This window comes from Camelus ferus, chromosome 10, assembly GCF_009834535.1.
Source record: "Camelus ferus isolate YT-003-E chromosome 10, BCGSAC_Cfer_1.0, whole genome shotgun sequence".
NCBI lineage: Eukaryota > Metazoa > Chordata > Mammalia > Artiodactyla > Camelidae > Camelus > Camelus ferus.
The window spans coordinates 33,104,500-33,131,904 of record NC_045705.1 but is presented as its reverse complement, the minus strand read 5'-3'; the positions used below and the strand labels follow the sequence as shown (position 1 = coordinate 33,131,904).

Here is a 27,405-nt window from a genome sequence, read left to right as displayed (position 1 = left end):
CACACTATGTCGTCTATGATGGCAGCGTCCATGGCCCCTTGAGCCCAGGGTATGGAGCAGGGTGTGGGGACGGCACAGATAAAGAGGAGGGCTGAACAGTGTCAGTTGGGTGTCTGGAGCTGCAGAGCTTTCTACCTTCGAGCTGCTGTGTGTTGGTCATGGGAAGGATGTAAACCAGACTTCCTTGGTGTTGGCCACCACCACGATCGTCACAGTCACGTCTGCTCAGTTCCCCGTACACACTGGTGTACACTGCGCAGCACCTGTACTCGTGGCAGGACAGATTCCTCAGTGCCAGGTCTGCCCCTGGACAGACTGTACCGGGGCTACAGCAGGCTCCCCCATGAGCCTAAAGTTGTGATGAGTCCCTGAGAATAAGATTAGGAAAGATGAAACGCCGGGGAGGGGGAGGGGGGCTGTTGGCACCCACCATGGGAGTGCTGATATGGAAATGGATGACTGAGTCTGTTTAGGGCCATCCAAGCGCTATAGTAACTCTGGGGCTAGAAAGGAAGATTCTTAAAACTCAGGATCTTGCAGTGTTGGTCCAACACTTCTTGGGGGAAGAGGGCAGGCCTGAGGCTGGAGTAGAGGTGCTGGGCACCAGGCCCCCTTTCTCAAAGGCGCTGGGCACCAGGCCCCCTTTCTCAAAGGCACTGGGCCCCAGCATCTCCAGCTAAAGAGCCCCCGTTCAACATCCAGGTGTACTGAGCACACTGCAGCTTGAGATACAGGGAGAGAGCGGGCAGAGGACCCTAGGTGGGCCACTTGTGGGTACAGGGCAACCTAAATTATGTCGTTGGCACCAGAGGGAGACATTGGTCTCTTGAGAACTCGGCTGATGTGGGTCAGCTCCAAAGACCTCAGTCACTTCCACGTCTGATAACCTGATGGCTCTCACTTGTTGAGCAATAACTAAATGACGGTTCCTGTGCTCAATGCTGTCTGTATCAGTCAGGGCTCTTAGTGGCAGGCCAAGGAAAGGCTCTCTGGCTGATCCAAGAGAAAAAATGAATTATTGAAAGGAAATGGGTTAGATCATAAAATTGCAGAAAGGGCTAGAGGATCAGATGTGCGGCCAAAACCAGGCCACAGAACAGGTCTGGGGGGGGGACCCCACGGCTGCTGCTGTGATCCAGACCCTGTGGCCAGCACCCAGGGCGCTGCAGGGCTTGGATCCTGGGTCCATCCTCTGGCACTGTGGCCGCTGTAGCCCCGGGAACTCCATCTTGTCATTACCACCAGCAGAGCGAGGTCTGCTTGGCCCCCACTTTTTGGTCACTAGCTCCAGATTCAAAGTGTTGAATGGATGCTTCTGTTTGATGGAGGCTTAGTTGAGAAGGAGGCTGGGAATCTGTCACGTGTGTCTTCAATAATAAGAGGCCTGCCCCCTGCCAAGATCCACAGGAAGTGGAATTCCGGAAACAGAAAGGCAGTGAGGGGGTGGGACAGTTCACAGCATGTCTGCCACACACACATTATTTCATTCATTCCTGGCTGACTACCCAGGTATTGTTATCCTCACTTTATGAACGACGATAATGAGGTACAGAGAGGTTAAGGACTTGTCCGTGGTCACACAGCTATTAAGTGGTAGCCTCTCGTTTTAAACTTGGACTGTCCGACTCCGGAACTCATGCTCGCAGACTCTGCTCTATACCTCCACTGGATGTTGAGGAAATAGAACTTCTAGGGTCACTAAAGTTGTGGATTTCAGACTGTGGACTGTATGACCTAAAGGAGAGACTTTCCTTGGGGTGTGGGTGCCACCAGCTGATGCTCTAAGAATTGGCTCCATCGTGTCCTTGTCTGACTACAGTAACAGCTCTGTCCAGACACATACGAAGTGGCCCCGCAGGGAGGGCTCGGGGATGGGGCTGAGCAGAACGCAGCTCAGGCTCCTGTCTTGACTCCTGTTGAGTCACTCCCTTGGTTCCCGCGTCTGTCTCCTGAAGTCAGTGGTTACGAGGAAAGGATGTCTCCATTCCTTGGCTCATGATGGGATGTATTGATCCCTGTTTTCCCTACTCTTTTCCAATGTGTGCAGTATTGACTTCGGCTATAAAGGAAAAGGTCCTGTCCTACACATGTGCCAAGGTCACCCTACCTGCCCACCTTACTCCTGCTCTTCTTTCTACCTGGACCACCTGTTTCCTTCCCTTCTATTCACCACCAATCCACCTAGATGAGAGCCAGCTCCTTGTGTTTCTGGAGGCTTCCCCACTCTCTTTCACTGTGGAATTTCTTCTGAATCGATGGACAGTGCCTCTTAATTTGGGTCTTAAACGATCCCTTCTTGTTTTATGTGGCTGTTTCCTCCTACCAGCGAGATTGAAAGCAAACTAGGGGCAAGGATTATCCATTGCTCTGATTTTGTCTCAGCCTAGATGGTACAGTTTTTGACTTACAACAGTCACGTGGAAGGGAAGAGAAGTTTGGTGCCAGAGGGAACTGGATTTGAATCCCAACCCAGCTATGTACCTGAGCAATTTGTTTAAATACTCATTCATTCATTCAACAATATTTATCGAGGACCTACTACGGGCAGGCGCTGTACTAGGCACCAAGAATACAAAAGTAAGTAAACAGACATGGTCTCTGCTATCATGGAGATTATGGTCTAGGGAAGGGGGTGGATGTTAACCCATTAACCAGATAATCTCACAAAAAAGAGAAAATGACTAACTGCAACAAGCTCGCTGAACAAACTCATGGAATTACAAGAGGGTGTACAGGGGAAGTTGATCCAACGTTGGGAGGTTGTGCTGAGTAGGTCAGGAGCCACATTAAGCCTCAGCTTCCTCATCTGGAAAATGGATATTTCACCCACTCAGCTCACTAGGTTGTTGTAAATGAGTTAACAATATAAGGCACAGTATTTTAAAATGTGCAGTAAATTTTACCATAATGAAGGCTGGTAGGTTGGCCAACTGAGTGGTTAATTTCTGAAGGGAAGTGGGGTTAGGCAGATATGAGCATTTCCTGTGCTCAGATGTTCCCCAGGACAGTGAGTCTCAGATACATTCTCCATAAGAGCTGGGAAGCTCTTAAAAAATGCAGACACTTGCCTTCCACCTTAGATCTACGAGCCAACCAGAATTTCCCAGGGTGGGGTTTGTGCGTTAGAAAAAAAATCTTTAAACAAAACTTCTTGCAAAATGCACAGTTACAAAAAGAAGGGAAAGAACAATCTCCCTCCCTTTTCTTTCCTCTCTTCTGTCTACTCTTGGTAGTCACCAAGGTCAACAGGCTGATGTGAATCCTGTGCTTAATAAAGGAAACTTGCAGCTAGATTCTTGCACAGGGTTTTTGTTTTTCTTTGTAAAACTATTCTCATACTAGATGTTTTCCTCTGCATTTTGCTTTTCTTTCTTTCTTTTTTTTTTTCATTTCACAACACAGCATACACATCTCTTCAGGTTTACAGATGTAGGTCCAAATCTTTTAAGAGCCACATTATATTCTGTGGGATGGATGGGCCATATTTTATTCAAAGCTCTATTGGTGGATATCTGGGTTGTTTTGATTTCTATAAACAGTAAAGCAATACACAACTTGGTAAGAATGTCCTTACTTACGGGTACTTTTATTTCTAAAGGATAACTTCCAAAAAGTGAAATGGATCAAATGATAGGTGCACTTTTAATTGGATAGATATTGGCAGATTTGCTTCCAAAATGTCTATGGCAGTCACATCCCCACCAATAAAGTGGGAGAGCTGTGTATTTTGGAAAAGCTCCATAGGAGATTCTGAAGTGCCCAGGATAAGAACCACTGGTCCCGAGCCGTCCCAGAATAGCCCTGAGTTCCTGAAAGCGATGTCAGGAAAGAATGAGCAGACTTCCCAGGGATGTGAAGAAGTAGTTCTTATCAGCCTCCCGTCTCTCTCAGGCTGGGGGTGCCAACCCTCCTTCTTCTGGGGAACTTCCTCCAAGCCTCCTATATAAAATGTCATTGTGAAAAGGAGTGAAGGAGGATCGAGCTTGGGGTGTTCCTCAGGATCTAGGAAGACCTCTGGGCTAGTGAGTACTATCCTGTTGCAGTGAAGCTGGTCCCAAATAAGTGTTCGATCTCCTGGGAGGCACCTGGCTCAGGCTGAGAGGTTCTAGAGGGCTGACTGGCACCCCATGTGGCTTTCAGGGGTGAACTGGGGCGGGACTTCTCACTCTCAGCCTTTCACATTCCTCCTGAAGTACGTGAAATCTCTCCTTGGCCGGGGAAGGCAGGGAGTGGACGATGTGAGCTGTTTGAGCTTTGAAGAGGGGCCACACTTTCTAAGAGCTGCGTGTTCCTAGGAAGGCCAGCAATCATTGTTTCTTGATCCTTTCTTGTTTTATAGACTCTTCAGAGCCCATTAAGTACAAACAAATAGAGGTAATACTCCCTTCTTGGCATCCAGGCCCACAGGACAGTCAGCCTTGGCTGCCCCTCATGGTCTGCTTCATTCTGTTCAGAAGGAGGTCCCACTGAACTGGAGCACTGGAGGCTGGGATCAGCACCAGCTTTTCGGGCCCACCCTAACTTCTATCCATGCTTTCTCTCTCTCCACCTCACTACTCCAGCTAATGGTGTAGCTGTGATGTGTGTGTGTGTCCAACTGTGTTCTCCCCTACAGAACAAAGCCAAGATGAAACTCCCGCTACTTCTGGCTCTTCTCTTTGGGACAGTTTCGGCATTTCATCTGAGTAAGTCTCCTTGGCCTTCAGCCTTTCTTTCTCTGCTCGACTCCTTTCTACAGTTTACGGGGTCAGAGTCACACAGCCAGCGTATTCTCTGGCCATCTCCCATTTCAGGATCTCTGCACTTAAAGGAGCAGGGACCCCAGAGCTGGGAGTTGAAGGGACTCCTTGGGGCATCTGCATGCCTGCCATCTTTGTTCTACTCTTACATTCTCAATGTCGTCCTTTCTGCAAGATGCAAATGGTGATCATAATGCTGGCTTCTTTTACTTTGCCCTCACTGAGTGTACTGTGCTAAGTGTTTTCTATGCATTGTCTCCTTTAATGGTCATAGCATCCCCATGAGGTATGTGGTGCGGTATACCCATATCACAAAGAAATTAAGCTAGTAGATAATGGAACTAGTACCAGACCCACGACTGTCTGGGAAGCTGGTTTCTCCTCTCAGGGGCTCTGTTCCGGGGGGGGGGGGGGGGTCTCTTTCCAGAGCTGAGCATGCAGATGCCTAGGGCAAGGTGGGAGCTGTCCGTGGTGCTGGGGAGGAAGAGGGGAAGAGGTGAAGGAGGAGGTGCTTGGCCTTTTTCCCTGCCAGGGACTGAAATGTCCAACGTTGAGAGCCCCTTGGGAGATGACACCCTGCCTCAGGTTGAGGAGATGCCAGAACATGAGGCAAAGGAGGCCCCTTTGGAGGAGCTGATGCTGCTGGAGAAAGAGGAAGAGAGGGGCTCTGGAGGTGAAGATGCCCCAAGGGAAGAGGGGACTGTTGAGTCCATCTCAGCCTTGGAGGAGGTGGGCAAGGACTTTCAGTGCCCCAAGGAAGAAGACACAGTAAAAGTGGAGGGCATCTCTGGGTGCAAAACCTGTCGCTTCCTCCTGGTGACGACAGCCTTGAATTTTAACAGTGCTCAGGTGAGTGGCCAGTGGCTGAGGCCCAGGGTGGGGACAGAGAGGGGATGCCTCCAGCCTCTGTGTAACTGCTCACTTTCCTTATTGAAGACCCCGGGGGTGTCAGCAGAGGCCCTCAGAGGTGCTGAGGGTGAGAGGTGTGGGCCATGTGGAAACAGAATTTGCATTTTCATCTCCAGCCTTCAAATGGCTGCGGGAGTGGAGGCTGGGTGAATTTTGGACTAAGGTCATGTGAATTCCTGCAGGAGTGGCACTCCATTCTTCCTCTTTCATCCTGCTCTGCAGCTTACTTGCCAGAGATGCTACCGAGGCAGACTCATCTCCATCCATGACTTCAGACTTAATAACCAGATCCAGTGCCTAGCCAGAGGGATCAACCAGGGCCAAGTCTGGATTGGAGGCCAGGTCACAGGCTATGTAAGAGGGGTCCCAGTTCTAAGTGGGGAGCACCTCCTGACCCCAGCCAGTGCTCAGCTTGCTGCAGACTTGTCTGTGTTTCCCGTCTCTGATCCCCTGAAGAACTGGGGATAGACGGACAGCTGGGTGAGACACCAAGGGGGCCACCTAAGCATTGGGAAGAGCCACACGTTTAGAATCAGAAGGTCTGGGTGCAAGTTCTGCTCAGTCTCTATGACTTGGGCAAGACTGTGAGCCTGGTTCATCATCTTTAGGATGTGGTTGCAACACCTGCCCTACCTCTTGTTAGGGCTGGAAGGATGAGTGTGTCACTGGGATGCGTAGAACATAATGGTGATGATCACTGTGGATCTACATTTTGGTTGACCAAGACAGTGTCCTCCGTGGTCCAGCGGTCCTTGAAGGGACAATTCCTGGCGGCAGCAGGAGGGTCAGGCAGGGATAGTCCCAGCTCTGCACACCTGCCTTCCCTTTGCTCCATGCCCCAGCCCACATCTTCCCATCCTGTCTCCTCTAGGGTTTGTGCATACGCTGTCACTGGATTGACGGCAGTCCCTGGAATTTTGCACCCTGGGTTTTAGGCCAGCCCTGGACCGGTTGTGGTGGATGTGTGTCCATGTGTATCCCAGGTGAGGTGGGAGTGGGGATGAATGATGGCAAGTCCTGGGATGTGGGAGGAGCTCAGAGGAGAGGTGTTAGGAAGAGCCAGACCCTCCAAAGGAGAGGCCTCCTGGACCTTTAGACTCAATCTCTACTGCGGTGTGGGGTAGGGAAGGGAAAGGCCCCTCCTGGGTGGAGTCAGAAGGAACAAGAGGCTGAAGACCGCTTCCTGTTGTGCCTCCACTGGAGGCCTTTGGCTTCGAAATCACTGTGGTGTGAGCCTTCCCTTCGTCTGTTCCTACTGAGCTGAATCCAGCCAGAAGCTCAGTGCTGCCACCTCCTGGGCAGCCCCCTCACCTCCCCTCCTCTCCAGCCCCCAGCAATAAAACTGTTTTCCTAAAACTGATTTCTTTTTCCTCCAATCATTGATCTACTCTGCTTAGCTCCACCCATGAGCTCTCTCTCTCCATCCTACTGTCTTTCATAAGAGAGGTCAAAAGTTATCATTCGCAAAGAAGATGGAGCACAGGGTGGGGTCTGTGCGGCCTTCTTGGAGACAAAGGAGTGGGCTCAGGTAGCTCTTTTCTTAGGACACGCAATTACTGGGCATATGTGCGGCAGGTGCTGCAAGTACCCTCACCCATTTCTCTCCAGCCTTCTCAATGTCCTGGATTTGCCTTTCCGTGTCTGAGGGCCTTTTTCCCCCTGTCACAAACTGTGGTTGCCTTAATGTGCCAGGATATTAACATGGTCCTGGGAACAGTGCACAGCTCTCAGGAGTGGGTGTATGAGTACCCCAGTCCCTTGCCCCTCAAGCGGAAAAATGCTGAGGTAGGTACTGGACACTGTTTTCCAAGATTTCCCACGGGGATTAACTTCCAGTTATCCACTGAAGCAGCTGGCTTTATGGCCCACATTTTATTGGCTGCCTTTTCTTCCCCATATGAACTCTCCTCTTACCTACTAGTTTCTCAGCACCTCCCAAATTAACTACTTACACTTGAATCTTTGTCTCAGGGTCAGTTTCTGGGGCATCTCAATATAAGACAAGCTGCTATCTGCCCAACTCTATACAAGGCGTGGGAATACGACAAGACACAGCCCCCTGCTGTTTGGGAACATGCAGATGTTTGTAAGATAAACACGACAGCATCTACTAATGTCACAGCTTTACTGTGCACCCACGAAGTGCCCCCTGCTGTGGCAAAGATGACCTTACAAAGATGACCTTGTATGATCAGCAATTATTATCTCACTGCACAGAGCCAGGCTCAGAGAGGTTATGACCTGTTAAAAGACCTGCCCAAGGGTGGATATCTAAATGTGACCCATGGGATTCAACTTTCTCCAGAGCATGTTCTTTCAACGACTAGGATTCTGTGGCTGGAGGTGTTGGCTGCTTCTAGGACATGACCATATGGGGACAGAGCACAGAGGGGAGGCAAGAGAGACTTCTTTAGCCTTGGGTTCATCTTGGGGCATAGGACTCCAACCCAGCAGGAGATGAGGCCGTTCATATCAGAGGTTAGGAGAGGGGATTCTGAATCCTCTCTCTTCTGGGCAGAAAGTAAGGTGTCAGTGCTCTGAAGCCTTTTTCCTCCAGGACTCCTCAAAAAGGTCAGGTGGCCCCAGGGCCTTAGAGAGAAATCAAGAACATTAATGTTTTGAGTGTGGCTCAGATAAGAGAGGCTACTTGCTCAAGCTTGCACAGTAAGGGGAGAGAGATAAAAATCAAACTGGGGTCCGTTGTAACTGTTGTTCCACAACAGTCTTGATTTCAATGACAATGAAATTCTGAAACACTACCCAGTGCTGAGTGCCGTGGAGGACACAGATGGAGCAGGGCTCTCAGTGCTTGCCCTCGTGGGCTCTGCACTCTGGTGCGGGAAGACATTGCTTCTCTTTATTCCAATGTCAGTAATAAAGAGTAACAGAATCTCCCATTTATTAAGCATTTAACAGGTGCCAGGCACTGTGCCAAGAGCCTTTGTGCTAAGATGGACGTTGTCTAGTTCCTCATAAATCTCTTCTGTTGGTGGCGTTTTTGTGGCAGAAGTGCAACTTCCAGTCCATGGAGGTCCCCTTTGGGGGATGACAAGAAGGGGGAATGAAGGAGGCACTGGGCTCCTGATGATATTCTGTATCTCTATCTGGGCCCGGTTCCGTGGGTGCACCCCCCCCCCGTGACAATTCCCTGAGCGGTCCATGCTGCAGTGCACATTGCAGGCTGCATGCTAAACGTCTTCAAGGAAAGTTTTAAAGGGTAAAATAAATGAAAGGACCGGCCTTTCATGCCCAAATATGGGTTCATGTATCACTTCTCCTGCCCAAAAAGATGCTAACTAAACTCTAGGAAACTCAGCTCGTGTTCTTTACAGGAATCCCTGCAGTTCCTTACACATACCCAGAGCGGGAGCTCAACCAACTCTCAATGCTTGCTTGTGGACCAGGGGCACAGTTCAGTCACGGTTTCCTGACTAGGGTTACCCCCAGCCCCACACGCTGGGCACTGTTCTGAGAGCTTTGCTGGAGCTGTTCTCATTAGCAGTAAGTCCTGTCATTAACCTCAGTTTACCTCAGGGTGGGAAAACTGAGGCACAGAGGGGCTGCCTTGGACTGACAGTTCCATTACACATCATACTACCCTGCCGTCTGCAAAGCGGGGGCTGAATGGAAGCTTGAGACAAGAGGCAGAGTTTGAAACCCTTATGAATATAAAAGCAAACAGTAAGCCAGAGAGTTGGCATTTCGTGGATGCTGAAAGTGTCGGCACCATTGGCTAGACCGTCTGGAGGTATAACATATTGGGGCAAATCAAAGAAAGCAAGGACCTGGGAGTCAGACTGCGGTCAGACGTGCTGCTTCTTACTACTCATGTAAACCTGGGCGAGTTATTTAACCTCCCTGAGCTTTCGTGGTAGAAACGCAGACTAGTGTGGCAGGGTCTAATCTGTACTATGATGGCAAAGATTAAGTAGGGTAATGGATATAAAAGCCTTAATGAAGCATAGTGGTAGATCCGTGGTGGACCTTCAAAAATGTTATTTCCAGTTTTCAGTCAGACAGACATCACCATGGTCACTGAAGAGATCACTGAAGCCACCGGCATGTCTCTGCCCAGGGTCAACATGGGGGAGGGGCAGGCTGGAGAGAAGGGAGGTCAGTGAGAGGAGGCAGCCATGAGGTGGATAAGGAGTCAGAAGTCCTAGGTTCGGGCTTGTCTCTGACTTGCTGTGTGATCTTGGGCAATTTGCTTAAGCTCTCTGAGATGCCATTTCCTAATGTGTAAAAGAGGGACGTTTATATGAAACAATGCTTGTAAAGCTTATTGTGGTGCTGGCTCAAGAGAGTAGCTGGGCTTCTCGGTCATCCCAACCACTGAGTGAAGTGATGCCTTTGACCTGCGCCCGGGACTGAGGAGAACAAAGGGGAGGAGGGGCTAGCCTGAAATCCGGAGACCAGGTTTTGGGGCCCTGGAATTGGCCAATTCCCTCATCCTCCAAGATAAGCCGAGGGTCGGGTCCGTTGGGCTGGGGAGATAATGACCAAGGCCGTTACTCTGCAATCAGGCTCAGAAGTGACCTCTCAGATACTTCTCCATTTGCAGGTCCCCTGGGAGGAGGGGAAGAGATCCAGGCCTTTTCACCCTCTGGGCTGTCTGTCCCTGGTGCCCTGAGCACTGGAGGGCTGGCCTGGAATCCAAGGAACAAATATGCACCGCCCAGCTAGTGACAGAGTTGAGTCACCCACCCTGACAAGCCCTCTAACTCTTGGAAGTGATATCCAGCAAATCAGGGCTCAGTGCTGGCCGGCCTCTCCTGGGACTGCAGTACATTTGTCTGGAACTTGATTGATTACAATGTTGACACTTTTGTTCATCGTGGTGTTTTTGCATTGATTCTGATTTTTAAGAAAGACTGCATTAAATATTTACTTATCCCAACTACTGCATTCTTTGGTGTCCCCATAAGTTTTGCAGCTGAGATGAATGCCTCACTCACTTCCCATCAGTCCTGGCCCTGGTGGTGACAAAGGGCTGGTAGGAGATGAGGAGTTGGGGTCGGGGGTTGGATGGCCCACAGAGTGTCCAAATGACTCTGCATGAAGGTTTCCAATCCAGCTGCTGCCTCCTGGCCAGAAGACAGGCTTCGAGGTTGGACAAAAGAGCACGTTCTAGCCCAGCAATCCTCAACAGGGGCAATTTTGCTTTCTGGAGGACACCTGGAAAATTGGGGAGACATTTCTGATTGATGTGACTGGGAGAGGCATGGTTGAGAAATTGTGTGTAGAGACCCAGAGAGGCTACTAAATGTTCTACAAGATGCAGGACAGCCCCCTACCCCCAACAAAGAATTATTGGACTCCAAATAGTAACAGTGCTCTCAATAGTTGAGAATCTCGATCTAGAGCCACAGCAGGGGAGGGGAGGGTATAGCTCAGTGGTAGAGTGTGTGCCTAGCATGCATAAGGTCCTGGGTACAATCCTCAGTACTTCTGCTAAAAATAAATACAAACCTAATTACCTTCCCTGCTCCCAAAACAACGACAACAATAGAGCCACAGGAGAAAGGAAGGAGCTTAAGTTTTTCACATATTAAAAGTGAGAAAGAGAAGAAAAGGGAGGAGAGTGATTGAGAGGAAGAGAGTGAAGGAGGGAGGGAAGGGGAGACACAGAGATGTTTTGGAGCCTAAAAGACTTAGAAGTCCCAGTCCCCCCACTTCCTGCGTAACCCCAGTAAGTCACTGTCTTTCTCTGAATCTCCTCCTTCACACCTGCGAAGTAGGGCCAATCATATACTCTCGTGGGACTGAGGTTAGGAAGGTGAGGACTCAGGGACGTGATGCACAGAAAGTACCTGGTCTTGTGATAAATGCTCAGGAAGGCTGCGGCTTCCCTTCATCTCCTCTCTCCTCCCTTTGTGGTCTCCCTTCATTTGCTGGAATTCTGACCAGAGGAAGGCTGCTCCTGGGGTTAAAGAGCATCGTTCAGACTGGGATACTTTAGTGGGGGAAGGTATAGCTCAGTGGGAGTGTGCATGCCTACTATGCACGGGGTCGTGGGTTCAATTCCCAGTGCCTCCATCAAAATAATAAATAAATAAGTAAACCTAATTACCTCCTTCTGCAAAAAACAAAAACAAAAACAAAAAAACAAAAAACGCAGACTGGGATACTTTAAGGGCACTAATAATAATTATGCCTAGACAATAACAATGCCTAGTCATCTGGGGCTTTCTCAAGCACCCTAGGGTGTTTGGGCACCAATGTATGGCAGGAGGCAGGTCCTCAAAGTCCCAGCAGAGAGCAGAGCCCAGGGGTGAGAGGACTGAGCAACCTCTTATCAGCTCTACTGCCCCCCACCTCCCCAAGCCTGGGGCAATCATCCTGGCCTCTTCCTACTTCCGCAAAAGTCCAGTATAAGGGCCACCTCTGGGCCCCAGCAGCCAGAGGCACTGAGAGTGGAGGCTTCAGACTCTCGGGGGTAAGCATTTCCTCAGCTGCCCAGGGAGCAGGGTCCAGGCCTGGGAAGAAGCTGGACACTATACGGCCTGGAAGGCCTGTCCTTAGGACCATAATAGCATTTGTCCTTCCTTCTTCTTCAGCTGTGTGAGTGAAACTGGCCCTGAGTGTGATCGGACCTGTTCCCGCAGGGGCCAGGGTCTGAGCCGAGTGCTGTTCCGGGAACCAGGGACAGACCTTTCAGGACTTCTGTACTCAAGCTGACACCCCGCTGTTCTTTTTCTGATTCTCCAGCTCAGGGGCTGTTCACTGGAGGAGAAGGAAGCCCTTTAGTTTGTCCTTTATTATTATTTTTTAACTTCTTAGTTAGTTTGCTCTTTAATCAACCAGTCAAGCAAACGTTGTGTCTCCACTGTGTGCCACGGTCTGTGCAGACATACAGAACATCCCCAAGGAGGGAAGGTGAAGCTGTGTCTTTGTCTGAGACTGAGTGAACATGAAAGGTCACCTGCTCCTGCCCCTCCTCCTGCTGGGGACAGTTTCTGCTCTGTATCTGGGTAAGTCCTCCCCTCCCCTTCTCATCCATCTTTCTCTTTTCTCTTGTTTCCTGCATCTTTTTGGCTCCCGTGGGGCCAGGGCCATAGCCTCCCCTCTTCAGTTGACTCAGCCCATCTCTAGTTAGATTTCTCCTGGACTCAGAACTGTGACCTGAACTTTCTATCAGGGCTCCTTTGCAAGGAAAAACACCCACCTGAGAAGATGAAGGCCTTTTCACAGGTGCTTCCTCCCACCCCCAAAATACACATGTGGTGTCAGCCAGTGTCACGTTCTCTTGCATTTGTGCGATGTGAGAGTTCTCCCCTTGTCCAACCCCCTGGAAATCCTTCCAGTTTTGGTTCCAGATGGCACCTCTGGGAAGGCTGAGTGGGGCTGCCAGAGCTGTCCGTGGTCCTGGAAGAAGGGAGAGCTCAACCTGATGGCCGTTACCTCTTCTTCCCAGAGAATGATGCCCTTCATCTGGGCAGCCAAGAGACACAAGCAGACATGAGCCAGGATCTGGAAATCTCTGGGGAACAGGAGGGAGAGTTGGCTCTGAAAGATGTGGTGCTTGAGTCAGAAGGAGAGGGAGAAGAGGCCAACAATTCCAGCTGTCAAGACACCTTTGAGGATGAGGAGGCCATGGAGTCAGACCCAGGAGCCCTAGACAAGGACTTGCAGTGCCCCAGGGAAGAGGACACAGTTCAAATTCCACGCAGTCCTGGGTGCCAGACCTGCCGCCGCTTCCTGTTGGTGCGGACCCCAAGGAGGTTTAGGAGTGCTCAGGTAAGTGGCAAGGAGGCTACTGCGGAGGACCTGAGGAGAAGAGAGTGGATTAATCTCTTGTTCCCTATCATTTAGACTAGTGGTTTTCAAAGCCTAGCATGGATCAGACTCTCCTGGAAGTCTTGTTAAAACACAGGTTTCTGGGCCCTATCCCCTCAGTTTCTGATTTAGCAAGCCTGGGGCTTAAGAGTTTGCATTTATAACAAATTCCCAGTGATGGTATTGCTGGTTTGGGGACGGCTCTTTGAGAACCACTGATCTATATAAAAGGCTTTGGTATTACATATACCTGTGCTACGTCCTGTCATGGGCTATGGACAAGCCACTTCACCTGTCAGGGCTCCTGTGTCTTCCTTCATTTGTAAAACAGAGATGTGTTGTACCACCTCTTAGAGTTGCGGTGAGGATTAAATACTACATGGAAAGTATTTAGAATAGTCCCCGGGTGGTTGTAAATTTTCAGTAAATGGTGGCTGTAGTTATTCTGAGTCTTATTATTTTTTTGCAAGACGTTCCTAGCAACAAATAAAGGGGCAAGAGACAGGATGGGGGGGGGACAACAGATCCCTGATTTCTGACTTGAAAAGGCATGTGGGGTCTCTCCTGGAGACTCAGGGACTCAAGGCAAAACAGAGTGGGTTCCCAACGCCACCTCTTCTCTGTGCAGAATGTCTGCAGGAGGTGCTACCGAGGCAACCTCGTCTCCATCCACCACCTCAGCTTCAACATTCGCATCCAGCAGTCTGCCTGTGGGATCAACCAAGCACAGGTCTGGATCGGAGCCTTCATCAGGGGCTGGGTAAGTGAGGGGTCAACTCCCAGGCACTGAAAGTTCTTTCTGATTGCCTCAATGGAACTTGCTGGCATCAAATCTCAACCCAGCAGCTGACGTGACCTTAGAGCGGTAGGGCAGTGATGCACTGCAGCTGGCTGGTACTGACTTAGGAGAAACTGGTTGTGGGCTTCTCTGTCTAGCTCCATGTTCAGTGACTTCCTGCTTGCAGCTTGAAATCTGCCATGGTGGATTTATTTACACCAAGGAAACTGGCAATCATCACAAACCAGGTTTCTTTCCTCCTTCTGCCTCTCACCTTCCCCAAGAGCGGGTTGTTAAACGTTTACCAGCACACCCCTGGTGTCAGGAGGGAGATTCTGTACCCAGCTTGGTCCCTTACTAGCTGAATGGCTTCCTCCAAATTGCCTTGTCTCTGAGTGGGGTCCTTCTTCTCCCAGAGTGGCCCTGGGATTGTGGACGAAGGAGTGCCATTATATTTGCTACTCAATTGTGGTCCACAGGCCAAGAGTATCCATATCACCTGGTAGCTTGCTAGAAATGCACAATCTTGGGTCCCACCCCAGACCTCATGAATCAGAATGTGCATTTTAACACGATCCCTAGAAGATATGGATACACAGTAAAGTCTGAGACGCCTACTCTGTGTGGCAGCTGAAAGTGATGGTTGCTCTTCCATTGTCATTGTCTACAAACCCTCAGGGATGAGTCTCTAAGGTACCTGGCTCTCAGCCAAGTGGGCGGTGAGAGAAGACACAGTGTCAGGAAGTGACACTCAGTGGGCATCCTCTGGAGCCCCAGAATCTGTCTGTCTTCCTGGACCTCTGCCCTCTGACCCCGCCTATCTCTTCTCTAGTTTCGGTGCAGGAGATTTCGCTGGACTGATGGGAGTCGCTGGAATTTTGGATACTGGGCCTCTGGGCAGCCTGGGCAAGGGAGAGGCCGTTGTGTGGCCCTGTGCACCAAAGGTGAGGAGGGCTGAGCACCAGGGCAAGGGGAAGGGGTGGTGAGGTGAACTCCCACACGCGTCCCTTTGAGCTGCCCGTACACACGTCCCCACACCCACACCTTTCTCCTCAGATGATGGGGTGTCCAGTGTGGGGGCTAGATGGGGGCTTTCTGTCCAGACAAAGCTGGCTCAGGGCCTGGGGACTCCTTTCCTTCCTCTGATATGACAGCAACAAGGAGTGAGTATGGGACAGATGGGTGTAACAGATGTGCATGTAAGGTGTGGATGAAGGAAGAATTGGGAATTAGGGATGGCTGACATAATTCACCAGCTTTGAACAGCATGGTTGCCAGATGTGAAGGAGCTTACTTCAGTGGCTAGGACCACATGGACTAGAGTCCGACTGCGGCCATGTACATCCCGGCTTGGCCACTTGCCAGCTGAGATACAGGCAAGTTATCCTCCCACCAAGCCTCAGTTTCCTCATCTGTGAAATGGGTGATGATAGTACCGACCTCTTGGAGTCATTGTGAGGATTAAGTCCATATTAAAGCCCTGAGCACAGTGCCCCTGCAAGGGAAGAGATCAATAAACGTTGGCTAGGAGGGGTGTGGGGGAAACTCGGCTGAGAGAGCCCCATGATGGCAGGCAAAGGAGACACATGAGGTGCCTGCGGAGGGAAGGACGGGGCACAGGCCACACTCAGGTGAGCAGCTGACATCACTGTGTTCTCTACCCACAGGGGGTCACTGGCGACTAGCTCGATGCAAACGTCGTCTGCCCTTTGTCTGCGCCTTCTAAGCCAGAAGCACGTAGACTTCTGCCATGGAGCCTCTCCCGTCACACCCTCCTGGCTGCCCCTGTCCCCACCCTTGGCACTCTTGTTTCCCAGCCTCTCCAGGTCATAAAGCCAGACTTCCCACAGCATTTCCTGACTCCTGTTTCTTCGTTGCTCACTCTGGGGGACTCCTCTGGGTTGGAAAGTCCTGGAAGTACTCACTCTGGCTTTGTGGAGTGGGGTGGGACTTTGAGGAAAGATGGTGGAGTAGGGTGCCGGATGGGTGGGGGTGGGACAGGGGTGGGGTGGGATGCGGGCGGGGTCCTGGGGTGTTTGGCTGCAGGGCCACTTGGGGGTGAAGTGTGGACTAGGCAGGACTAAGTCTCCTCTTTGAACGCCCTTCTCAGTCCTGGCGCCTCCTGGCACCAAGGATTCCACCCGTCCCCACAGGCTCTGGGGAATGAGCTCTTTTGGTGGGGTGTGGGGATTCAGGTTGGGGTGCAGGGTGGGGTGGGAATGGGATGGCTTTGCAAAGTGAAGGCACTGTCGCTGATTCAAGAATTGGGTGGAGTAGCGAAGTTCCTTCCCACTGCTCCAATAACCACTTGGAAGGAAGGAGAAATAGTCGCTGGGGGCAGCCGGCGCCTTGAGACCTGCGGCTTCTTCACCTCTGATAATGGCCTGCGTGTTCCTTCTCCCAGCTACATGGGGGTGAGCTCTAGGGACCCAGCTTCTTCTGAGAGGGGTTCCCACTCCATTCCCAGGAAGGTGGCTGTGACCCTTCCCACCCCCCCCATCCTTCGTCCTCTCCCCCATCCCCAGCCTACACACATTACTGCCTCTTGGGAAGGAGGGCCTGGGGCCAAAGCCAGGGCATCTGGTAGCCGCGCAGCTCCAATCCTGGTTCTGCAGCCCCAGGTCTCCTCTGCTGCTCCCTTTCTGAGACCCTGGGGACATTGAGAGAGAACGCCGTGGCTGCTCTTTGCTCCAGGCTGAGCTCCAGCAAGGATCTGGGCTTGATGCAGCAGGAAGTTCAGACTTGAAACTGAGGATTCAGAGGGCAGAGAGCCCTGGGTTGTGGGAGAGAGAGAGGGAAAGAGAGAGAGAGACTTCTTGAGGGTGTGGTTCTACGTGGGGCACAGGGAGAAATATTTCTGCAGGTGTGTGTGTATCTTGGTGTGTATACCCGTGTCTATCTGTGTAAATATGAATCTGTATTTGTAAATGTGCATAAATCTGTGTGTGAGTCAGTATGTATTTGTGTGTTGTTTGTGTGTACATTTTATACATCTTTATTTATGGTTATACTTGTATGCCTGTGTACCTCTTTAAAAAATTTTTTGGGGGGGTAGGTAATTCGGTTTTTATTTACTTATTTATATGGAGGTACTGGTGATTGAGCCCAGGATCTCGTACATGCTAAGCACGTGCTCTACCCCTGAGCTACACTCACCCTCCCTGTGTACCTCTTTGAGTGTGTGTATCTGGGTAGCTTCCGCGCCGGAATCTGTGTGTGCATGCATTTGTGTGTACCTCTGTGTCTTTGGCCAGTGTGTTTGGGAGTGTGTATACACATCAGTGTGTGTCCGAGCATACCTGTGTACAGGTCTACATTCGTGTGTGTACACGTGCGTATCTGTTCAGCCACCTGATGAGATGTGAAGTTTTAGGAACAAAATGAACAGTTTCCCCAGATGCACTTTGTTTCTAAAGGTGCTGGAGTTGAAGGAGCAGGATGGGATGGGAGAACCCCAAGGGGAGTGGCTGGTGACCAAGCAGCAGGGAAGAGTCCCTTGAACATGAGCTGGCCTCTGGCAGCATGAAGATGGGCCTTGGTATTGCCAGGAACCTCACCCATGCTGGGCCCAGGGACAGCCTCTAGGTGAAGAGGCCTGTCCTCAACACAGGGTTCTGGCCACCTGCCTTGGATGGAGATTGGGTCAGGAAGCTCCAAATCACAGCATGTCAGCCTCCCCAAGGGCATGGAAGGGGGGCTGCCTTGGGGTCAGGCCCCCACCCAGGTCCCTGCACTGTGTACTGCAACAAGCTAATTCTTGATTATCTGCTTCTAAAAGAAGGAGAAACAGTTGCGGGGGTGGGGGTGGGGGGGTGGGGGGAGCGGTGTGGGAAGGATGAGCTCTGCATAGGTAGCTCCAGGACTGAATGGCAAGCCCCCATTTATCAGCCTCCACTTATCTCCCTGATGGGGAAGGGGCTCTAGCTAATCCCAGTAACCCAATATTCTCCTGGCCAAGACCAGAAGTAAAGGGAGGGAGGGGAAGGGAGGGATGGTGCTCAGACCCTTCCAAACTGAAGCTTGCTTGAGGCAAGCCAGCGTAGATAACACGTCTCTCAAATATCCATTATGGTCTCTCATTAGGCTTCAACTTCAACCATTATATATTCATTCCTTTGGCTGCTTAAGGCTTTTCAGTCTTGAATAGCCCTTGACTACGAAGCAAATAATCTTAGAAGAAACTTCTGAGTGTGTTATCTATTAATACCTCTGGGAGATTGATTGGTAACTTGCAGAGAACAAGATTTTGTGAGAAGGAACACAGGAAGAGATGATGTGCGCAACTGTTAGTGGTCATGAATCGGGGGTTGTAGAGAAGGGAGGCCATTAAAAAGGAGATAATGAAGCAGAGACTGCTGTGTTCCCCATCTTCTCTTGCCAGTATTCCCAGTATTCCTTGCAGTAAAGTTGGGCTCTGCGGCATGATACTTGAGTCTGGTCAATGCGGTGTGGTTGGGAGTGCTATAAGCCACTTCAGGCCTGGCCTTTAAATGATGATCATCTGTGACCCTCCAGTTCTTCCTTTCCCTGACATGGCAATCTGGCATCCATGTGTCTCAGATGGCATAGCTAGCAGATGGAGGGCGTTGCCTGACCTACTTACTTTGTTGTGTGAAATCCCGCGGGTTTGCAATTTACTTGTTATTGCAGCAAAGCCTGGCTTAGCCTAACACGTACAGAAAAGGTGCCAACCAATTCCTTAGGTTCCCCCAGGCAGATGGAGCACAGAAGTCAAGATCCCAGACCCCAGAGTCAGAGAGGTCTGGGTTCAAGTCCCAGCTCTACCGTTTCAGTTTTGAACCCTTAGCCTCAATTTCTTCTATACAAGGAGGGTTGAATTAGACAATGTCTGTAACACATTTAACCCATTGCTGGGCTGTGGCAAGTTACCACTGAACATTTGCTTTTATGCTGAGATGTCATTAGACATGAGTGAGGGTTCCAGTTCAGATTTCCATGTATTGTAAATTTCACTTTCTATCAGATAGGATTAATGATAAACCATAGCGAGCTTACCGGGGTTGGTGTGAGGGACCATGTGACAATGTTGGTGATTGTGCTGTGTACACAGTGATGCAGCAGAAGTGAGTTAGCTACCGGCGTGACTACTCATATCAGCCCTAAGTCTTGCACACGGAGCCATAACCAAGTTCAGGTGCGGGGAGGACGTCAGGCTCGCACACACACGAGTTCAGGCTCAGGATGGGCTGATGAACCCGTAGGAGGACCACCCCAGTCCGGTGGGAAGGGAGGGGCTGGAGGAAAGTGTCCCCCCAGAACAGAGATGCCTGTCTCCTCCCCAGAGAACCTCCCTGTGACCCCAGCCTCGACCCAGCCTCTTGAGAGCTGGATTCACTGGGGATACCTGTGGGGCTCCTGATTGGAGAACTGAGTGCTGCCTTCACTGATGCCTCTGCTGGTCAGATCTCCAGATGCTGCCTGATTCCCCAGGCTGCCCTGGGGAAGGTGTTACCCCACCATCCTGAGGATGGGGCTGGAGTGAAGGCTGAGTGGGGAAAGGGGTAGTGGGCCTTGTGTGGGGGACGCTAACCCCTTCTTCCCCTGGGCTGGGGGAATGATTGGGGTTGGGCCTTTTCAAGTGCCGACAGCTTGATTCTCCCAAACTACTCCCCAAGCTGCCCCCTCCCCATTCCCTGCAACTTCGTAGAGGGGCCAGCCCTCCACGTGCAGTCCAGCTCATCTCTGCTAAGACCTTGAGATCCGGCCTGCACTCCAACCTTTCCAGAGGATTTGCCGGGAAGCCAGTGAAACTTACACTCCAGGCTGCTCAACTGCATAAGCCCCTTCTAATACTAATTTTGTAGGATTAAAAAAAAAAAAAAAAAAAAGACCCACATTGCATGCACTTCAGGCTTCAGAAAACCTGGATCTGCTCCTGAGCTCCGCCCTGGTGAGATTCCTGGGCCTCTGCTGTGGGCAAGCCACGGCCTTCCCAGACTCCTGTTCCTGCCTCCTTCCCTGCGCAGCAGGACACCTGGTTCCCTTTTGGCCGCTAACTATGTGGCACTGGACAAGTCATTTTCCCTCTCTGGCCTCAGTTTGCTCATCTGTCAGCCAGAGACTCAGACAAGACGGTTCCTAAAGCGCCTTTAGTTTCTGACATTAGAAGACCAACCGCCAGGAGTCCTGACCCGCCCGAGGGCAGTGCTAACTGGGCTCCGGGAGCAAGGGGCCCGGACTTGAGTAAGCATGTGGAGGGGCCCAGAGAGAGTGAAAGCGGCCCCTTCTCTGGCTTGGGGTGAGGGAAGGAAAATTTCACGGACAGTTACGTCTCCTGTTTCCTTCTGAATCTGGGACCTGCCCAAGTCAGAAAGAGGGAGCCCCTGCACTCCTGTCTGACTGGTCTCCCCTGAAATGGGGCCTGCCTGAGTTGCTGGGGGCAGCATGGGGCTTCCTCTTTATGAAGCTGAACTCATCATGGTCAAGGTGGATGAGGCTGGAGCAGCAGGGCAGACGCCCCCTGGGGTTCTTTTTCTCCTTGTAGGGTGTGGGTGATGGAGGGAGTCAGACCTGGATTCAAATCCTCTCGCTTCCTGGCTGTGTGGCCTGAGGCAAATGACTCAGGCTCTCTGAGCCTCAGTTTGTCTTCAAAATAGGGAAACTAGTATCTACCTCATAGGATTATTCTAAGGATTAAATGAGATAATGTGTGTGGACGTGCCTGGCACTTGGGCGGCCTTTGTGGCCACTGGTTATTACTATGACTGTCTCTACTCTTTGGAAAGGGGATGACTCGGGTGCTCCTGCCCTGGGGGTTCTGGGAAGCAGGCAGGGGCGAGATCAGGGGTGAAGGTGAGACGAGGTCTTAGCAGGGAGCAGGACCTGTCTGTAGAGCACCGGGAAGGCCAGACACCTGGTCTTGGCTGTGGCCTCATGGGGTGAGCAGCAAAAATGAGAGCCCCTCCCCTCTCCCACCCTCCTTGCCCAGGTGGGGTCCCCAGTTGGGAGGCCTGGAGCCCCAGGGTGAGAGTGGGACCCAGGGGAGAGGCTTTAGTGGCCAATGGAATAGGCTCCCGAGTCTGTGGACTGCTTCTCCTCCGTGGTCTGGTCGCTGGGGTACACGGGGTTGGCCGAGGCTGTGATCTTCAGCGTCATCTCGTTCACCTGCAGACAGAAAGGCTGGTGTGATCGTGCTCTGACTGTGGGCAGGGTCCTCCTGTGGGCCCCCAGGGGACAGGCTCCTCGGTCGGGGCTCACGGCCTGGTCACTAGGGGAGCTGAAGCAAGTCTGAGTGACCCCAAGACTCTTCTCATGCACCTCAAGGGCAAACAGAAGCCTGAGCCAACCCGCAGAGGGATTTGTCCTGCTCCAGAATCGGAGAGGGGAAATGAGTGGGTGGGGATGTTGACGGTGATGACCACAGAGCCCCCAGGCTTCTCCACAGAGCCCACTCTTGGCCAGACCCCCTCTTGTCGAGACCCCAGGGAGGCATTGAGGCCCAATGTACTCCCCTTTCAGAAGCCCCCAAAAGGTGGGCAGCTGAGAGTCCCGGGGTCCAGCTCCCCTCCCCTGCCCTGTCCCTTTCTCGTGGGCCCCCCTCTCACCTCCTCAAACTTCTTGGCTTTGTACTGGTCGGCCCCCTTGAGGAAGTTGAGCAGGATGATGTCACAGAGGACGGTCCCCTGGAGGAGGAGAGGCAGGGTGGCTCGGAGGGGCGGCAGGGTGGGAGCAGGGCAGCAGGAAACACGGGCAGTGGGCAGGACTGCCCCTTGGGCAGACAGAGGCCAGGGGTCGGGGTGAGTTCTCCAGTGACGACTGACTGCTGGTTCCTCTTAGAAAAACATTCAGGGGCTTTGCAGAATGTCTTCCGGACTAGCCCCAATCCGAAATGCAGAGGGAGTGGAGGACTTGGTGGGAGGAGCAGAGGGATTTGGGGGTACAGTTCCTGGGAGCAGGTCTCTGTCTCTGCCTTGCCAGCCAGGCTCCATTCCTTGTTTAAGGCTCTCAGGTCTGGGAACCCTGGCGTCTCCTTCCCCGTCCTCACCGTGGGGAGCAGTAACTTTGTAACAGGTGGAGCGCCTGCGCCTCCCAGGCTGAGCATGGAGGTAAAGAGCTCTCCCAGACTGGAGATGTTCACGCCCGGGCGGACCCAGTAGGGAGGTGGTGGAGGAGACTGGCTCACATTCTAGGCAGAAGAGGGCTGACCGGGGTCACTTCCCGCCCACCTCTGCCAGCCAGAGCCCCGCCCTGCTGGCCTCCTGTCTGGGCGTGGAGGAGCTGAACTCACCACTCCCACGGAGGTGAAGGCCGCTACGGAGCTGATGATGGTGGGGATGATGTTGAACTTGCCGGCCTGTATGCACAAAGACAAGGGGTGAGGCTTCAGGCTGGACTTGGGCTCCCAGCCAGGGAGACCACGGAGCCCGAGGGTTCTTGGTGGGTCAGCAGGCCTCACCCGCTGTGGAGATGTGGCCAGCGAGGGTCTCAGAGCTGGGCAGTGGCAGGACCCTGCCCCCCCTAGAGGAACCTCTTTAGAGCCCAGGATTGGTCTGGGCTTCCTCCCCTGTCTACCCCATCCTCCCAGCCCAAGGACTCACATTCCCGTACACCAGCACATCGAATCGGATGCCAAAAGCCTTCAAAAGCGTGCGGTACTCGCTGCCGTTCTCCATCTTGTAGTACTTGGCAAACCTGGAGGCCAGAGGGGAAGGGAGGTCCCACTGCGCGCTCCTGTCTCTCCCACCTGAACCTTCAGGGTCCTCTAGAGCCCTACGACCCTAACCTACCGAGCAGCCCTTACTGATGCTCGGTGATGGGACACCTGCCACTGTCCTTCCCGTGTGGTTAGCTGACCTCCTGCACAAGCATTACCCTGGGGGCTCGTTAAAAAGGTAGATTCCCAGGCCCCACCCGAACCCATGGAATCAGCATCCCTGGGGGTGGGGCCCCGGACTCTGCCTCTTAAATAGTTTCCCTAAATGATTCTGATGCATGTGAAAGCGTGAGCCCTGCTAGACTCCAGCTTCTTCAGTTCTATCTGTTTGAGTGTCCCAGGGCCTGGCTCACGGCGGGGGCCTCCCTCTCTACAGGTTTGGGTTCAAAGCCTAGTTCAGCAACTTGCCAGCTGTGCAACCTTGGGCCAGTCACTTGACCTCTCTGATACTCAATTTCCTCATTTATGAGTGGGAATAATACAGAAGTCCTGCCTCAAAGGGTTGCCATGAAAATGGACTGAAACCACATGTGTGAGGGGTTTAGAACAGTGCCTGGAACAAAGTAAGAACCCAGGGAGTGTTCACTCGTGTTGGCTGGTGATATTGCTGAAGACATGCACTGATCTCTAGAGCGGTTTATAGAGCAGTTTAAAAAAGTGCCTTCAGAAAACTTATCTCATTCACCCTCTCGACAAACCTGTGAGATACAGGGACGTGACTGCTCTAATTTTCGAATGAGGCTCCCAGGGTCAATGACGGGTCCAGGGTTACCCAACTGGCTGAGACCCAGTGCTGGATTTTCCCCAGCTCAAGAATTTGTCCCCTACGCCTTCTCTGTCTGGCCTGCTGGGTGCTAGGACTGTGCTGGAGACTGAGAAGAATGATGACGTTTAATTCCCACTGAACACAGTGAGGTGGGTGCTCACAGCCCCATTTGGAAGATGCTGGTGCCGGTGAAGGGACTTGCCCGTGCTCTCACAGTTAGGAAGGATTCGAAATGCCTTGTCTTTTGGCTTCTAAAGCCATTGCATTTCCCACTGTGTGATTCTGACCACCGTGGGCAAAACTCTCACAGCAGCAAAGTGTGGTCTCTTTGAGTTCCTGTCCCAAGGCTGTGATGTAGGCGCCCGATGCCAACATCCTGGGAAAATGGTGAGGATTAAGTGAGCGGGTGCTCGCCAAAGGGCCCAGGAAGCTCTGTAACTGGCAGGGGGAGGGGGTTGACATTGGTGCCAGCTCCCTCCCTTTCAGTGCTCCCACTCCCCACAGATCCCCCAGGCCTGTCCCAGGCCTCCCCCCTGCACAAAAAGGGGGCTGAGAATCTCACTCCCTGGAAGTGTCCAGCAATTGACATGACGCCCCTCCCAGGGATGTCTGCATTCCAAACCGTCCAGCCCCTGGATAGGTCACAGGGGGAGGGGTTGCAGGCATGGGAGGAAGGCCATTTGTGGCGGGGAAGAGCCCCCCTTAAATGGAAAATATTGGCCACTGTCTGCTCTGGCTCGGGGAACTTTGGAGTCAGGCTCCACCACTTGCTGGCGGCTGTGAGGCCTTGTATGTGCCTTAGCCCTCGGGGCTTCACTTCCCAGGCAGGGGTGCTCAGGCCCCCCTCGCAGGCCTATTAGGGAGGGGGCGAGCACTGAGACCAGCCCTTCCAGGAGGCATTGTCCCGATCCCTGGGTTGAAAGTCTGCCTGTCACTCCACACCCAGTCTCCGCCCTACTCTGCAGGGGCTGGGAGCCTGGCTGGCAGAGACCGCTTCCACCCAGCTCCCTGCGCTCTGGTTCCAGCTGGGTTCAGCCAGTGGGAGGCACCCCCAGGCACCCAGAGGGCAGGAGGGAAGAAGAGTCAGGGTGTTTGGCCTCCCAGCTCCTCTAACAGCAGCTGAATTCCCACCTAAGGCCCGGGGCCCGTAGAGTGGCCTGTCCTACCGTCACATCCGTGTCTCCAGGCTCTGTGACTCCTCCCTCCTCTTGCCCTGCCACCCTGGGAGGGGGCAGCTTTCCCGTGGCCACTCTGGTCCTTCCCTGGGCTTCCAGCATCCCTTTACTCGCTATACAACTTTGCAAATGGTTTCCTTCATTCAGTCTCCTCTTTTGAGACCACCAGCTGTTTCCTCCCAGGACACCTGCCCCTACCATCCCCATTTTACAGAGTGGGAAGCTCGGGCCTGGAGAGGTTTGTCTGGGTCAGGAAAGGAGTGCAGGAGGAGGGCGGCACACTGTCCACCTCTGTCTGTGCCTGGGCACAGCCGGAGCTCGTGCACCCGAGTGATGCACCTGTTACCTGACTAAGGCCATAAAAAGGCTGTAAGCTATTCGGTGAGAAAACACTGTCTGGGAAGCCCGATCTGGGAAGGTGTTTCCTGTGGGCTTTGCAGCTGGAGGGAGAGGCGAGGGAGGCAGGATGATCTTCTTGAGAGTGAGACCCAGAGTAAAAACGAGAGTGGCCCTGGGAAGGAGGCTGAAAGACAGGCAACTACTTAACCCCAAGAACAACGGCTTGGCGGGCCAGGAGAGAGGGGAGCGGCCATACCATCCTTAAAAATCTGGTAAGTGTGGTCTGGGTGGTGGTGGCAGAGAGCTTCACAGACCAAAGCAAAATAGGGTGAACTCAAGTTACACCAGCAGGAGGAGAACAGGACAGACCCCAGCAGGGAAATCCTTTCTACAAAGATGAGGAGGCCCCAGAATGTAATTCTGCAAGGAGGCCTCTCAGGAGATTTAAAGGAAATTTGTGAAGGAAGTATCTGGGATGGGCAGGAGGCTTCAGGTTGGCCTGAGGCAAAGTGTGGAAGTCACCACCTCCACACCTGCATTTATAGAGCGGCAGAAAAATATGTACCTCTCTTCAGCCTCTCAGGTACTCCCACAAAGAAGGCACTGCTGACTCATTTTGTAGATGCAGAGACAGACGAGAAGGCAACTTGCCTGAGCTGGAATTCTGATCCACATTTACAGCTCCAAAATCTGCACTCTTAACCCAGTACGGTCCTGCCTCCAAGCTCTGAGTGGCCGCTGAGGACACAGGCAGCCCTTGAGCCAGATCTCAGAGCCCTTCTCTGTCCTGTGTTCTGTTTCACATCACTGGAGAATTCAGGGCCCTTGTCTGAGAGACGTGGCAGCTGAGATATGGGCAGTGGGTAAGGGTGGGAGGCAGGGTCTCAGATGTTTGGGGCAGGGCAGAGCCGGGGACTGTGGTCCTAAGGTTTGCATCCCTGGCCTAAGGCTGCAGCCATGAGACATGCTCTGACATGGACTCGGAGAACAAAACGCCCGTATCCTGGGCACTGCCATTCAAAGCAGGGCTGGCTAAATTTATCTAGCGAAGGAATGCGAAGGGAACAGGGAGAAAAAACCAAAGCGGACTTGGTTTCTCTCCAGCACCTGCCTTCCAAGAGGCAATAAGCATGATAAGATCATTATCTCACCACCCACCCATCCTTGGAGGAAGCTTGGCAGAGACTGGTTCTCTCCCCGGGGGGGGGGGGGAAGGAGGAGGAACAGCACTCTGGGAGGGAGGCCCAGGCCACAGACTGGGGAAGGACCCAGGCATCCTGGCTTCTGCACTCAGTGTGGCCAGTGGGGATCACGGAATGTGGCCCAATCCTGTGGCAGAGACTGGCTTGGGGCTCACCAGGATCTGGGTTATCTTCTCTCTGGGTACACAGCTGGACCATATTTCCCAGCCCCCTGGCATCTGGCTGGGGCCCCATGATTAGTTCTCATCAATGGACTGTGAATGGACGTGAGGTCTGTTCCCTCTGGGCTGAGGTGGGTTAGAGCTGTGCGCCTTCCTCATCCTCCCTTTCCTCATGGCCATGTGCTCAGGAGCCAGGGGAGAACTCAGGCCCTAGAGAAGACTCCGTCAACAGGTGGCAGGAGCCCAGATCCCAGAATGACTGCATGGAGCTCCCCACTCACCCTGACTCACAGGCTGCCATGAGCAAGACACAAACCTCTGTGCTAAGCCACTGAGACGTGGGGGCTGTTTGTTACAGTAGTTAGCAATATTTACCCTGACTGTTACAAACTCCTTTAATGTCATAGCTGAGAAGACTGAAGCTCAGGGAAGAGAAATGATTTGCCAAAAGACAAAGAGTGTGTTTAAATTGGGGAGTAATTCAAGATAAGACACACAGAGAGGGCAAATCTCAACGATGCCACATTCCTAGGAATAAACCCTCCAAGGAGGTCCCAGGAGATCTGGGTGTGGTTCTGTAGCTGGTCTTTAACTAGCTTTTTGATCCTGGGCAAGTCACTCAACCTCTCTGAGCTTTTTGCCTGGACTGAGAAATTATAGGAAGGGTGAGATGCTGTTCAGGTGTAGTGAGTGCTTAAAGTCAGCCCCTTGGCTTTCTTGTTCTAAGGTCAAATAGGATATGAAATAAGAATATCTACTCTTGTCTTAACCATCACACTCTACTGCTTCTTGGATAAGAACATTAGCAACAATAATAGCCCACACGTGCTGAATGCTTACTGCGAGCCCCACACCGTGCTAAGTGCTCTCCATTTCCTAGCTCATT

General features: G+C 52.3%; 3 protein-coding genes across 3 annotated transcripts in view; 2 read left to right on the top strand and 1 right to left on the bottom strand.

Annotated features, from left to right (window-relative positions):
* The first annotated feature begins 4,627 nt into the window (after positions 1 to 4,627).
* LOC102523343 (bone marrow proteoglycan) lies at positions 4,628 to 8,697 on the top strand. Its single transcript, XM_032490494.1, has 6 exons — positions 4,628 to 4,685; positions 5,272 to 5,555; positions 5,871 to 6,002; positions 6,520 to 6,636; positions 7,341 to 7,433; positions 8,656 to 8,697. The coding sequence occupies exons 1-6, from the start codon at positions 4,628 to 4,630 to the stop codon at positions 8,695 to 8,697; spliced, it is 726 nt and encodes a 241-aa protein (XP_032346385.1).
* Positions 8,698 to 12,069: 3,372 nt separating this feature from the next.
* On the top strand, positions 12,070 to 16,042 carry PRG3 (proteoglycan 3, pro eosinophil major basic protein 2). The gene is made up of 6 exons (XM_006172932.2): positions 12,070 to 12,084; positions 12,497 to 12,619; positions 13,063 to 13,385; positions 14,053 to 14,184; positions 15,035 to 15,146; positions 15,870 to 16,042. Exons 2-6 carry the CDS (start codon positions 12,559 to 12,561, stop codon positions 15,926 to 15,928), a joined length of 687 nt encoding a protein of 228 aa, XP_006172994.1. The 5' UTR covers positions 12,070 to 12,084; positions 12,497 to 12,558; the 3' UTR covers positions 15,929 to 16,042.
* Positions 16,043 to 19,219: 3,177 nt separating this feature from the next.
* Positions 19,220 to 27,405, bottom strand: part of P2RX3 (purinergic receptor P2X 3) — a 28,572-nt gene continuing 20,386 nt past the window's right edge. The window contains exons 9-12 of the mRNA XM_006172931.2: positions 22,761 to 22,854; positions 22,451 to 22,516; positions 21,768 to 21,845; positions 19,220 to 21,327 (exon numbers count right to left, since the gene is read on the bottom strand). Of these exons, the coding sequence (XP_006172993.1) occupies positions 21,214 to 21,327; positions 21,768 to 21,845; positions 22,451 to 22,516; positions 22,761 to 22,854 (352 nt within the window). The 3' untranslated portion in view covers positions 19,220 to 21,213. The remainder of the gene's footprint in view (positions 21,328 to 21,767; positions 21,846 to 22,450; positions 22,517 to 22,760; positions 22,855 to 27,405) is intronic.

Excerpts from the sequence above, each read along its gene's own strand:
- LOC102523343 (XM_032490494.1), top strand. The coding sequence starts at position 4,628 with ATGAAACTCCCGCTACTTCTGGCTCTTCTCTTTGGGACAGTTTCGGCA. Across the intron at positions 5,556-5,870 it reads AAACCTGTCGCTTCCTCCTG|CTTACTTGCCAGAGATGCTA; the intron begins GTGACGACAGCC and ends CCTGCTCTGCAG. Across the intron at positions 7,434-8,655 it reads TCAAGCGGAAAAATGCTGAG|AAGTGCAACTTCCAGTCCAT; the intron begins GTAGGTACTGGA and ends TTTTTGTGGCAG.
- PRG3 (XM_006172932.2), top strand. The coding sequence starts at position 12,559 with ATGAAAGGTCACCTGCTCCTGCCCCTCCTCCTGCTGGGGACAGTTTCT. Across the intron at positions 12,620-13,062 it reads AGTTTCTGCTCTGTATCTGG|AGAATGATGCCCTTCATCTG; the intron begins GTAAGTCCTCCC and ends TCTTCTTCCCAG. Across the intron at positions 14,185-15,034 it reads GAGCCTTCATCAGGGGCTGG|TTTCGGTGCAGGAGATTTCG; the intron begins GTAAGTGAGGGG and ends TCTCTTCTCTAG.